Source organism: Lissotriton helveticus, chromosome 12 (genome assembly GCF_964261635.1).
Source record: "Lissotriton helveticus chromosome 12, aLisHel1.1, whole genome shotgun sequence".
NCBI classification, from domain to species: Eukaryota; Metazoa; Chordata; class Amphibia; order Caudata; family Salamandridae; genus Lissotriton; species Lissotriton helveticus.
Genome location: NC_136073.1, coordinates 122,190,258 through 122,204,782, shown reverse-complemented (window position 1 = coordinate 122,204,782; position 14,525 = coordinate 122,190,258). Strand labels below are relative to the sequence as shown.

At 44.1% G+C, this 14,525-nt stretch overlaps 1 protein-coding gene across 1 annotated transcript in view; it reads left to right on the top strand.

Annotated features, from left to right (window-relative positions):
• The first annotated feature begins 3,846 nt into the window (after positions 1–3,846).
• COPS6 (COP9 signalosome subunit 6) overlaps positions 3,847–14,525 on the top strand; it is a 74,115-nt gene continuing 63,436 nt past the window's right edge. The window contains exon 1 of the mRNA XM_078671176.1: positions 3,847–4,001. Within this exon, the coding sequence (XP_078527302.1) occupies positions 3,920–4,001 (82 nt within the window). The 5' untranslated portion in view covers positions 3,847–3,919. The remainder of the gene's footprint in view (positions 4,002–14,525) is intronic.

Here is a 14,525-nt window from a genome sequence, read left to right as displayed (position 1 = left end):
GGATGGGGTGACTTGTGTGGCTCTCACCAGGTTCTGTTACCCACAATCTCTTGCAAACCTCGAACTTTGTCTAAAAAACACATTTTCCTCACATTTCTGTGATGGAAAGTTCTGGAATCTGAGGGAAGCCACAAACTTCCTTTCACCCAGCATTCCCATAAGTATCCTGAGAAAAGTGGGTCCTCACATGTGTGGTTAGGCCTAGTGCCTGTGACAGGGAACGGCTCAAAATCCAACTTGAACACATCACATTTGCCCACTGAAAACTGACCTTTTTTGGCAATGTGTTTAGCTGTGGATTTTGGTCCCTAGCTCAGCCGGCACCTAAGGGAAACCTAGCAAATCTGTACATTTCTGAAAACTAGACAGCCAGGGTAATCTAGGATGTGGTGACTTGTCTGGCTCCCACCAGGTTCTGTTACCCAGAATCCTTTGCAAACTTCAAAACATATCTAAAAAACATTTTCCTCACATTTCTGTGATGGAAAGTTCTGGAATCTGTAAGGAGCCACAAACTTCCATCCACCTAGCATTCCTCCAAGTCTCCTGAATAAAAATGGTATCTCACTTGTGTGGATAAGTCTAGTGCCCGCTGCAGGAAAGGGTCCAAAACACAGCATGGACACATTGCATTTTTCCACTGAAAACGGACCCTTTTTTTTGCATTGTGTCTGGCTGTGGACTTTGGGCCCTAGCTAGGCCAGCACCTATGGTAAACTAGCAAACCTGTACATTTTTTAAAAACTAGACACCCAGGGGAATCCAGCATGCAGTGACTTGTGTGACTTTCGCCAGGTTCTGTTTCACAGAATCCCTTGCAAACCTCAAAAGTTGTCTAAAAAATGCATTTTCCTAATATTTCTGTGATGAAAAGTTCTGGAATCTGAAGGGAGCCACAAACTTCTATCCACCCAGCATTCCCCCAAGTCTCCTGATAATGGTAACTCACTTGTGTGGATAGGCCTAGTGCCTGTGACAGGGAGGGGCCCAAATTGTATTGTGGAGACATCAAAATTATCGATCACAAAACAGCTTGGTTTTGCAAGGGGGTCATCTGCGTTTTTTTTGGTCATGGGCTCCGTGGCCATCTAGTGAAACCTACCAGGCCCAGACCTTTCTGAAAACTAGACACCCTGTGGAGTCCATGGAGGTGTGGCCTGCATGGGTCCCCCAATGTTGTCTTACCCAGAATCCTCTGCAAACCTCAAATTTAGCTAAAAAAATCACATTTTCCTCGCATTTCTGTATGGGATCTCCATGACGGCACAGATTTCCTACCACCCAGATAAAAATGATTCCTCACTTGTGTGGGTGCCCAAAGCAGAGTCAGCCTAAAAAAGTATTAAAAAAGCTGACCTTAAGGACACGCTTTCGTGCCCCCTCAATAGCTACACGTTTTTGGCCTGTCCATGTCGCAGGCTCTTGGCCCACCCACCCATATAAGTGAGGTATCATTTTTATCGGGAAACCGATGGCTGCCGAGTCTTGGACAAAAAATGTAGGTGTCCCCTTTGCAAAGACAGGTTGTTTCATGTTAGATCATTTTGATGCCTCCACACTAGGTTTTGGGTCATTTCCTGTTGCGGGTACTTGGCCCAACCACACAAGTGAGGCACTCTTTTTCTAAGGAGACTTGGGGAGTGCTGGGTGGTAGGAAATGTGTGGTTGCCTGCTGGTTCTAGGACTATTCCTCACAGAAATGCAAGCAAAATGTGTTTTTGAGGCAAAGTTTGATCTTTGCAGGGGATTCTGAGTAAAAAAAACATGGCGAGAGCCATGCAAGCCATGCACCCCTGTACTCCCATTGGTCTCTACTTTTCAAATATGTGCAGGTTTGCCCAGGTGACAGCTGTGCTAGGGCACAAAATCCACAGCTACCCATAATGAAAACAAGAATTGTAAAACAAATCAAAGAGTTCTTGATGAGGGCTATCTTAAGGCCACAGATATAAATATGGTACTAATTTGTTAAAGTTAATCCACCACTTACACTGATCGGTTTTAGCACCTCCAGAAATACTGACTTCAAAGCACAAATACTTATCAAAGTATCTAAATATTGAAACCAAGGATTCTGAAGGTGAGCCATAAAGCCACTTCTAGGCACATATGGTCCATTCACATGCCTTTCATGCCTCACACAAAAGACTTTCATACTGCTGGCCATGGGCCCATTTCAACAAATCGGTGCACTCACATCAACATACTTCCCCCATGCAAGGGCCCATCACATTCATACACCACAGGATGGAATCAGTTTGACTACATTTTACCGCCTGTCAAGTATTACCTCTTCTTTCTGAACATTATGGAATGCATGCCTAGTGAACCTTTACTAATGGCTCCCATGTCAGCCACATGAGGGTCAGTAAGTCTTGCATGTGCCTTTAGCGCACTCACTGTGCTAAATCCAACACCTTCCAGTTTGTGAACGCAAGTTTGTGGTGTCCAGGTATGCCCCAAGGCCTATTCCTCGAACTGAGCAAGCATCTCTACCTGTGAAAATAAGGCAAACATGCTGGGGAATTTTCCAAAGTTTCCTAAAGGGAACATCGTAATAGACAAAGAAATGGTCTCATGAAAAACCACTGTGGTCCCACTAGCGAAAGTCTTGGAAACTTCACTTTCAATGAAACTGCATGCTACAGAACTCTAAAGAAACATCATTTTGTACCTGGGATAGTGGTATTACATCTCAAAGCAGAGTTTACAAAATTGCACGTGCATGAATAATCTGTGTGCAGGGTGAGACATAGATGAAAGTTGTTCACATACTGAAAAGATGACAGCAAGTAGCACCAACCATTTTGAAACCAAGGCCTACATTAACAAATGTTAGCATAAGCACAGTTCCTTCAACATATTGTCTTTGTTTAAACTATCTATTATTTACAATGCCTTAATACTACTGTGCATTTAATTATAAAACCTTCTTGCACCGTTCGGGAGCCATGTTCAATGATCCCGCCCAGCAAGCTTTTGCTTCTTCTAAAACAAACTTCAAAAGCATGAATTTATTTTTGAACAAGAACAAAATGTCGCTGACAGACTGGGAGTTCTCTCCAGGTGTGAGTAGGTTGTCTATTTGTTTCCTGCTGGGGGCTGCCAGACTTTTCCTTGCTATCCCATACAGAAAAAATATGTCAGACCGCCCGCCATAAATAGGATGGTCTGTTGATTAAATGCTTCCACTCTAAATAGGGAGGGGAAACTGAGTTTGGTTGACAGGTGCCCCCCCCACATTCGTGACAGAGTACCCTGTTCAACAAACTCCAAACAAAACCCTTTTGTTTTTAATGCCTTACTTCTTTAATTAGTTTGTTTCTGTATATGATTGGGTACAGCTCCCTGATTCAGAGGTAGGAGACTGACGACTTTTTAATAAAAAGTCGTTTTATTTGGCGTTTCTCCTGCCTAAAATTGCCTCAATTGAAAAAGCAAGTTAATGGGTGGAAAAATCACTATATATTTGTTTTATTTTCCCGTTTGTTTTCAACTTACGGGGGCTATTATTTTGGATCATGGTGACAATGGGGTTATGGTGTAACAAATACAGAACGACCATAACAAGAACAACCTCCCCGCCCCTTATATCATCTCTGTATCGTATACTGAAATAAAGAGAGCCACTGGTGGTCCCCAGTTGTGTAGTTTACAGCTTTTGCAAGTGATTTGCATTCCATTGAGTGTTGAGATTATTACAATCATATGTTTAACCTTAGCTTCATAACCGAGTGAACGTAACGTTATTTATGCTTCAACGCTGCTGCCTGTCTCTCAAATGGCCGCCACCTGTTTGCCCATGCGCAGAAGGAATGCCTGACCTGTCATGAGGAAATGGTAGCGACATTATTGAATATGACGCTCCCTTGCCGCAGTTCATCTTCCGTCGCTCGCGTCCGCGTCATAGCACAGAAAGATGGCGGCGGTGGCGGGTGCAGCTGATGCCGCTGCGGGAGCGACTGCTAACGGTGGCGGTGGGATGGAGGTGGACGCCGCAGGTACTCGACCGGGGGACTGGGCGGTAGTTAAACGCTAAATTGTTAAATCTTTGAGTAATAAGTGAGATCCACGGTGAATTTGCACTAGCTTGGTGTTGCAGAGCGAAGGCAGTCTAACTATCTGCAGAAAATATCCCCTAAACAAGCCACGCTCGCACAAGAAGATTGCATGTTCAAGGCATGACAGTGCAGAAACTACTCGCCTTGGTTCATGAAATATTCGTTCGTTTTCTGCTGTTATACTGGGCTTTTAAGTGGGGTTGGGTAAAAAAAAGGGGAAGGGAGAGTCTCTGAAAAGGTCATGGATTAGGAAGCATAACTAGAAAACCTTTTCAATAGGTTTAGCCTTTATAATTAAGGGTTTGGCTTAAAACATGTTAACTAAGTTCTTGCTCTCGTGTATCTACTACCATACCGGTACTTTGGTGTGAGCTTGCATCTAAGACATATCACAAAGTAACTGACATGCACATAAAACAAGCCAAACCTATTGTGTTTTCCAGTGCTTGTTACCAGTTTCTGATAAATGAGTAACAACAAAGGTCTTGTTACGAGTAATTAGAATTGAAAGGTGTTTCAATTAAAAAAATGTGAGTTAAGCATATGTGGTTTGTGGAAGTGGTTGTAGGCTTCAGAGTGTCTCAATAACTCTTGTTGTTCTATTTACACTACTTTACTCTGTAGTCACTCTTAAACACACATACTGTCTTCTCCCCAAACCCCTCTGGAACCCTTCATCTACATATCCGATTCTTCCTCCCTTTCCTCTCCAACACCCTCTTTTAACTCTTCCCTACATGTACTTCATTGCATCTCCTTCACTTCCTCCGCCCCCTACACACACAGTGCACCCACTTATTTGTAAGCACTGGTTTTACCTTTACTCTGTCCATATTTTAACAGTGTTGTACCTCCTTAATACTCTTTTGCATAGAATCACAATTGGAACAATTACTGTTGCTCTGTACGGTATGTAGCGAGACCAAGGTTTGGTTGAGCTTTTATTCTGAACACCTATATGTCCCATTGACTTTCACTCCCTTCAGCATCAACTGTGCCCTCGGGCCCACCCTGAACTTACTCAGACACCGAGAGGATACTCAGTTCGCATTATGTACTTGCCCTTGCTTCCTAGAGGAAGTACCCCAATTTAACTGGGCAGCTCCCCTGCTAGTGATCTGAGTGAACAGTAGGTTGCGTGCAGGGACAGGACCTTTGATTAATGTTTGACTACAAGGCCTCCCTCTCATGCCCCCGTTGGGAGCAGGTGCCCAGTTAAAGTAGGGTAAATCCTCTAGGAAGAAGCGGCAAGTACATGCCTTTCTTTAATTTCTTTCACATGCAAATTGCATGCTCATATCAGTTACGTCTTCAGGGGAAGTGACTTCATCGCTACCCATGCTGACTAAAGCCCAGGACCTCATATAGGCTGTTAGGAAGGGCTAAAACATGTTGGTGTTCTAGAGTCCTAGGACCATTACATCCTCTAGCCCTACATTTGTTTTTTAACCTTCCCTCCTACCTCACGAATAAAGGATACTTTTGGAGCGGGGGAGGAATTTTATCTTTAACCCCTTGCGTGCTGCTGTCGGCCGACGGGAGCACTACCTCACTAGTGCTGCCGTCGGCCAATGGCTGACGCAGCCCCGCCCATTTTGTGGAAGTGCTGCACTGCCGCGAAGCCGTGGCAAAGGGGTTAAAGTTAAGCCCAATACACCTAGTCGTCATAAGTGCTCCCTGAAACATTGTTGAGCCCACCCCACGTTTAAGAGTTGGGGTGAACCCGATGATGAAGCATGTCACTATTAGAGTGAGTGAGGGTCTGTTTACCTTCCTACCCACAATACTGGGTCAGCTATCACGTACAGTTCATCCCCCTTCTCTTCACATAAAGCACTATCCACAATGAATGTGTTGCATTAAAAAAGTACATACACACAGTAACTCAACATTCAGGAAATAACAAACATTGTTTGGGTATGAAAGATTAACTAAAACATGTTAAGACCCGGATAAAGGGCCTGAAAGGGACCTGTTTCAGTGTATGTTTTAAATTGCTACCTAGTCTGAGACACTGGGGCACATGCCCCAATTAAACCCTTGATGATATATATGCCACTAGTGGCAACATCTCATGTTTCCATGTAGTGCTACCCTTAAAAAGATTATTTAGGCTGATGGTGCTCACCTTTCGAAGGACTGTGACTGTTTTCTAACAGGGCCTCTTTGTGAAATTGCGCTGCCCGAAATGTAATAACAGTTGAAATGTTAACATTGTTTTGTGAGGTCCACTTCTCATTCGTTTTGTTGTCATTTTCCTGACACTGAAAAGCAACTCCTGGCTGGTTGTGAGTATCTTCAAACACTATTCTGAGGCTGGGGAAATTATTAATCTAATTCCAGGCCAAGAATGCTTACAGAAAAGCACCTGCCTCATTTCTTGCATAGCTGGCAAGTTTTCAGTTTGCTTGTGTGTGAAATCGTCATCTTTTCAGTGTGTCTGTGCGTGACATTTTGATGCTTTGTGTGTGACGCTGTATCTATGCCTTGTAGAACCAGGGATGAGGATTTTATTAAATATCTTCTTGCCCAAGCGGTGCGACTCTTCCAGAATTTTCTTGTCTGTTAACTAAAACAGGATAGTTGAAAAGAACTGTAAATAGAAGCGCTCATTGTGAGAAAGTGCCCTCTTTCTGCATGGTTGCCCCCACTTTTTGCTGAATTGCTGATGTACTTTGAGTGTGCTCCGGGCTCCTGTTAATCAGGTACCCAGGGCCTATGTTCTTTCCCTAAAACTGCATTGAAGCCTAAACCCAATTAGCATCTCTGGCCACAGGTTAGTCTTTGGTAAATGGTACCTTACCACAGGTACCCAGGGCACTGTGACCAGAGAAGGCCTCTAAGGGCTGCAGCATTTATTGTGCCACCCTTGGAGGTCCTGTTTCACTACACTCGCACACTGCCTTTGCAGGCTGCGTGTTTTGGTGCAGAGTCTGTGTGCCATACCTACAAACCACTGCCCTGGCATAGATCATTCACCCCTCTAGCTGGGTGCACTACACCAGTGGTGAGGGTACAGGTGCAGGTGCCCTGTACCCCTACTATGTCTAAGTCCATTCTTAGACATTGTAAGTGCAGTACTGCCATTAAGAGTATATGGTGCTGGGAGTTTGTCATTACGAACTCCTCAGAACCATAATGGCTACACTGAGAAGTTTGGTATCAAACTTCTCAGCACATTAAACCCACACTGATGCCAGTGTGGGATTTAATAAAAAATTTACACAGTGGGCACCTTAGAGAAGCCCCCTGAAAACGAACCCATATCTAGTGCACAGGCTGAGTGGCTGCTTTCAGCTGCCACCACCAGACATGCTTCTGGACCCCTGGGTCGAGAGCCTGCTGCTCTCTGGGGCCTGAAAAATGCACCTCCTGGGACGCGGTGCCAAGCCTCCTCCCCCAGGATGGGCAGGGTTCAAGAAGCGGAAGTTTCAAAGGCTTGCCGCCTTTGTGAGCTTCCACAGGCCACTTGCTGCTCTTTGCAAATGGTCTCCACTGGTTCTGACCCCCACTTTGGGCGGGAGAACAGGCGGGAAAAACAAGTGAGGAAGAGAGGTGTTCCCACCTCTGCTAACTGCACCCCTCAGGTGGGGGGAGGCGAGGTGAAGCACAACTCTCAGTCCATGCCATCTTGAAAATGGTAGGAGTCCGCCAATCCGGGACAGGCTCATGACCCCCTCCCAGTGGAGGGTGCATAATAGGGTGTGAGGGTGCATAATAGGGGGTGTGCTCACCCCAGCAAAGGGACCCATTGTGCACTGCCTTTTACCTATCTGTAACGCCCCTTAATCTAGTATTTAGGGGCACCCCTGGACATTGCTTCCTCACACAAGAACTTGCAACAAAAAAGAAAGGCCCGCACAGCCATGCCGAAGCTAACAAGAGGAAGACGCCCCCTGACTTGGCCCCAGCCCTACCGGCCTGTCTCCACCTCGAACCTGCTCCTGCGAAATCCCGGTGTGTCCTGCAGCCAGCAACCTCGAAAATGCCAGAGGACCTGCCTGCCTTCAAACACAAAGGCTTGGTCTCCCGTGAACAGGGGATTTGTTCACCTGCAACCTCTGGCTCAGACCGGACAACGCAAATCTGCCCCACTATGCACCCGCCGTCCACAGCCCGAACACGAGTGGGCAAACACCACGAGGCGGTCACCCCGGCGATCCTGACCAGCGACCCCTGTCCTGCCTCAAGCCAATGCCTGCAGCTTAAATCCAGAAGGCCCCCCTAACCCCGATCAGGAGCTGGTAAGAAGATCCGACCCCAAAAGGCACCCCTGCACCCGACGCCCCACGACCTTGTGTGCCCAAACCAACGGTGCCTAACCAACCCCTAACTTACCAACTCACCTCTCGAAGTGGTGGTCGCACCCAGAAGACCTTGATCTCCCTGCCTGCAGCGCTTTTGCAAACCAGAGGTTCTCCATTGAAACCAACTGTGCACCCAACATCGAAACTGAACCCTGCCCCCCTAGTGCTACTGAGGGTGCACCTTTGGTGCTAATGTTTACCCATTTGCCCTGAGCTTAACTCCAGGAGCTTTGCTCCCACAACCCAGTGGCCTGCTTCCCAGCAGCCACCAACCGGATAACATTGGGCCTCAGCACCTGGCCGTCCTAGTGCCGCTGAGGGTGTAACGAGAGTGCATCCTTCACCCTGGGGAACCCTTGCTCTAACCCTAGAACCTCCACTCCAAAGACCGACTACTTACCTGGTAACTGTTAACTTAATTTCTCTCCATAGGAATCCATTGACTGTTTTTCTCTGATAAATATTTTAAGTGTGGAGTCGATTTGTATGAAAAGTAACGATTGTGCAAATCTGATTTTATTTACCTTTTCTCTAGGAAATGTCCCAGTGTGATATCTAGGCACATCACACTGAGTAGAAAAAGTAATCTCAATAGTAACGTAAAAGTAACATGCCTGTAATTTTCATTGCAAAGTCGATACAAAGTATATGTACAGCATTTCTCCATATTACATTACCAGTAATTCAAACTGTAACCATTTTAAAGTACATTTACAATTGCATTTCAAACTGTATACTTTCTGCAAAGTATTTATCAACTTACCTGTGCCAGGCTTGCTTGGTTCTACAAAATAAAATAAATGAAAGAATATTTTTATACAAAAACAATTGGTCTGAAGTTGTCTTTGAGTGTGTGAATTAATTTCCTGACTGAGTGTGTACAACAAATGCTTAATACTGTCCAACCTTTGGGGTTTCACTGGACTCTGTGCACACTATACCATACTTTGGTATAGTATATACAGAGCCAGCTTCCTAAACTCATGACTGGATGACATTTCACAATATGCATGCACCAGTGATGCTGGAACAATTTTCAGAATGGGGATGATAAATCTTACATCACTAATGTCTTGGGGATTGTGAAAAATCCATGTGCCGCAGACGAAAAAGTGTGCTAAATGCATTCAGCAGACATGCAGTTTTACTGATAAAACTATACAGTGCACAAACAATGTGTGAACATCTGGTTTCAGCGTATATTTTCTTCACACATCACCAAATGTATTGATTTGTTTTGCCCGTTTATTATCTTTGTTTCTGCTTTCAGCGTATATTTTCTTCACACATCACCAAATGTATTGATTTGTTTTGCCCGTTTATTATCTTTGTTTCTGCTATCTTTAGGATCACAAAAATGTGCTTTCCAGCTGCTGCTATATTTCAAAACACTTGTACAGTTCACTTACAGGTCTTTACGTTTTGTTGTGTGCTAGAAAAAAATAAAAATTCCAGCCTTTCCCTTCATGTTCCCTGTACCCAGAAAGATGGTCACACAGATCACTTTATAAAATCCTTACTTTGCAATCAGAAAAAGAAAAGTAAACACCAACCTATCTTTCAAAACCATAAGTAGCAGTTTGCCAGAAGACTGAGCCTAACATTTGACCTCTCTTTCAACGCACAGCAAATGTGATCAGATCAAACCAAAATTGAAAAGCCTCCTTATTGTTCATATAAGTTCTGAACTCCAGCATGGTTATTTTCGGGGGTGCAGGAGCACCCTTCATGACCTCCAATCAGCATCTATGGGGCATTGGCATGAGAAAAATTATCAATTTAAGTTATGCTGTTGACAAAGAACTGACCAAAATGAACAAGCTTGTAGACTGAACATTGTTCCTCGCAGGCATATGTGATTGTGAAACTTGTAGTGCCAGAGATAAGTAGAATCAGTCATGCATAAAGATGGGAGTTAGTAAACCTTTTCAAAGATATGCAGCACCTTTACTGCAGCAGCTGCTTTGTGATCTAGCACACAAGGGAGACCACACTCTCATGGAGTGCCTCATGAACATGAAAAAAAAGTTCCCATAACACAAGCACTCATGAAAGATGGCAAGGAGCCAGTCTGAGAGGTGGTGAAAAGATTATGCGCCAATGTTAAGCAATGGGTGGAATGCCTTCGTAAGTAAGCTTTCTGCCTTTCCCCAATATGCCTTTCCAACCAGACAGCACAGTCTGGTAGGCTTCAGCCTACAAATGACCCCAAGATTTCTTGCTGATTCCACTGGATCTGTGCCTAAAAGTTGAGGTACACAAATGATTTGCCCATCTTTCCTGTTTAGTGGTCTTGATTTTAAAAACCTGTTTTTAAATTTGAATTTTGACTGTGACTGGGTAAGTAGATGTTGCTCAGCGGTGAATCCAGTAATTTTCATAGCGTACTGTTTAATGGAGATGCCGGAGCCCAGAACCAGATCACTCAGCGGGTCAATGTAGATGTTAAACAGAATGGAAGAAGTGTTAAACTCAGAGGACTGTACACTAGCTTCAAAGATCCTCTCAGAACACATTGTTCAACAACACAATGAGAAGGGAACCCACTACAGGATACTGCAGCCAATATCCATGTGCATTGTAGAACCGACACATGGGGCCGCCTACACATTATCATTGTATGTGCCCCATTATGGTGTATGCGCTGCCTCTAGGGCAGCACATTCATGTGAAAACATGGAGCAGATGCTCCGTGTTTTCACTGTGCTGGCAGCACCCGCCTGCACTTTCAAAGGGGATTAGAGATCCCCTTACAGGTGGGTGCAGTCAGTGATTGCACCCGCCTGCAAGGGGATGTCTAGGACCCCCTTTACCACCTGGAGCGGGCTGCTATCAGGGGCGCACTGATAGTGCGCCACCTTTTAAATGGCGCATTGTCAGTGCGCCTCCTGGGGGGCTTTTATTGACTCTGCACCGCATTTATAATATGTCGAAGGAATTCCCCCATTTGCATAAGGCACACCCCTCTGTAAATGAGGGAACACCCGCTAAAGGTGGCGCTGGCGCTTTAAATACCTCAGCGCTATTGGTATTATAGAAGGGGACGCACAAGCATCTGCGCCCCCTTCTATAATACCAAAGTGCTGCGGGGCGAGCAAAGCGGGTGCAGATGCTCTTTGCGCCCCCGGGGCACCTTCTGTAATACGCCCCTTAGTGTCGACCACCACCAGAATGGGCCTGCACCAGCGCCACATCCATAAAAGAAACACTACTGAGCAGGTCTTACAAGGCTGAAGTGATATGTAACTGGTGCTACTAATATAGACCCCTTTCAATTCGCCTTCTGAAAATGGTGCTGCTTCAACCTCTATCAGATAAAATTATGCTTTGGCATATTTTCAAAGCTCCTACTGTTCAGGCTCAACATCTGAGTTCTCTGCCAAACATATATTTTTCTTATAGTTTTTGTGTAAACACAATAAATGTGACTACCAGGGGAGTGCTAAGTTTATCTGTTTGGTTTTCTGTTGGGTGACTTTGGTTGCATTCACTTCTAATCTAATCTGTGTAATCTCGCCAACAATAGATTGAACAACCTGTTTTACAGTTTTAGCTAAAACATTTCTATCTAGTACAAAAGAAGGGAGCAAAAGTGTATATTTATATGAACATTTGTGAAGGGAGACTTTCAATACTTCGCTAATGAAGAGACTTGCACCCAAGTGGAGTGAAAAACTGTACTAATATAAAATAATAGACTGAAAAGAAACATGAACAGGCGGACAGAAACGTTTCTCACCCACTAACCAACAGCAGATTTTGAAAAGTGAGATCTATAATTTCCCATGATTTTGAGTGGAAACCACACCCAGTTGCTTTACAGTTGACTAACAAACTGTGCCAATGTGGTTTTGTTATGACAGAGGTGTAAGTCCCACACAGTTACTCCAGCCAATAGGCTTTATCGGGTTGGTTCTCTAGAAGCCTGTTACCAGATCTATAGCAGTGGGAGGTTCTTGCTAGCCAACTTGGTGCTGTGCCACATTCAATATAAAATAATCTAAAAAATAGCACTTTACCCTCTAACAACCATTTTGTGTCATGAAGCATCTGCTGCTGCTTGGATTTGACTTTTGCTGACTTAGAAAATGTTAACTGCTGTCCTTTTAAACTTGTCTTAGAGGGAGGCATGCATCACTGATGTGTGCCGCCTTAGTTCCGTGTTGGAGAATCCTATACTGTTACTAATTGTTCCGTGCCCTCCGGCGGAGGCTTGCTATGCAGGTTCCTGGGCTTTATTTGATACATTCTCCAGAGACACTAAGGTCGGTTTTCTAGAACCCCTGGCACTAAAGGCTCTGTCAATGTACCAGCCTGACTCGGAAAACCAGTCCTACTGCAACCATTCCACAGCCCACCCAGCCCTATTTTGAGCAAGATGTGTATCACATAACAATTAATTCCTGAGACTTTATAATTATTGGAACTCTCAAACCTTGGCATGAAGGAATAACTACAGAACACGAGAAAACAAAGGATATAATATAAAGGTTTATTTTTAATCAAAATCCTAGTCTAGTGCACACTATGTGGATTGTAACCACAATGAAGACAAATAAAATGGCAGCAGCTGTTCTACGGTTCTTTAAAATTAAGTAGGACTGTGAATCTGGTCAAGAATATGGGGGCTCTGGTCACACATCGGAGTATTTTGGGCTGATTTCTAGCTAGCTGTCAGCGCCCCCACCTGAACCCCTAACCTGACCACTGCACCAGAGGGTCTTGGCAACCTCAAACAACCACTCTTTTTCTCCAAGGAAATAGTAGAAACTGATCTACCCTTTCATTGTTTACTTTTGCATGCCTAAGCTAAACACAAGAAAGATGCAAATTGGCTTTTCAATCAATTTGTGAAAAAATTTTAATCTTATATAAAAGGCGTGTACCGCAATTGTTAGGCAGACGAAACAAAGTATTGTAACCAACATAATTCAAACTGTGAAAAAGAGAATCCGTTCAACCATGATAGTGTTATTTTGTGATTATATAATTATACTCATACCTAACACTACCCGTACTATCGAGAGCATAGTGGAAGTACCCTCTGCCAGATCCATTGGGATAACCTTACCCCCCCATACTTGTGCATGATGTAGCAGGAAGCCAGTCTGTTGTAGAGCAGGCTACCGTCCTTTGCAGTTTAGAGGTCTGATGCAAGGCTGCATCATGATCACAGTGAGGCTAGTTCCAGATTAATTCCAGCCAAATGTGGCGCAGAGGCTGGTTTATATCCTAAAAGCACCGTTCTAGTCGCACTGTCGCCAATGTGATAGTTAGTCTAGAAGCCTAGAGCTGTCTACAACCGTATGATATAAATTCAAGGGCAATGCCATCTATGTGCCTAGCCTTGGACAGGGTGTACGAATAACATGTGATACTAAGAAATTTGCTGCATGTATAATCATTTCTCAGTACAGAATTGTGTAAGTGCAAAGCATGTAAAAAGCCACCATGAGAAAAGATGTCAAGCTAAAACATGAAACTAAAACGAAGACTCAGAGGGGGGGCCCTAAAGTGCCCTCAAAAGACAGCAATGTTCATAAAGTGTAAAAAAGTGGAACCACTCTATAATGATTGTGGTTCTTAATCTGTAGCAATCCTACCCTCATTCTGTTACTCGTAAGGGCTAATCTAATTCTAGCACAGCAATATATTATAACCTATTTTGAGTTTTAGACATGGTGCACACCCGCAGGCCTGTTGGAACAATAGAGTTCTGTGTTCACTAAAATAGCAGTGCCTGTTAGTCGTATTTCATGAGTCAAGTTGCATTCTTAGGTTGGAGAGCAACGGCGAAGTGCCTCCCAACCCGATAGCATTCAGTTGGAGATCTGATTCTCTATGGCCTGTCCCAGTGTTGCCTGGAATGAAGGCTCTTCTACCCTTAACTCTCGGCGTTCTGTGTTTTTTTTAAATTGGTTTTTTTACCAGTTAGTTAGTTAGTTGTCACAAACTCTTGGCATAGACAATTAACAGAAAGTGACATATTTCCCTCCCACTTATTTCCATTATGTGACACTTTTCTTCTGAATAACCACTATAACCAAGTGACATAATTGTCAACCTTCTAGAAACTTTTAATTAATACTAAAATATAACAGTTCGCATTTGGATTAATTACTGTGAATATATTCACGTAAGCTTGATTATCGTGTTG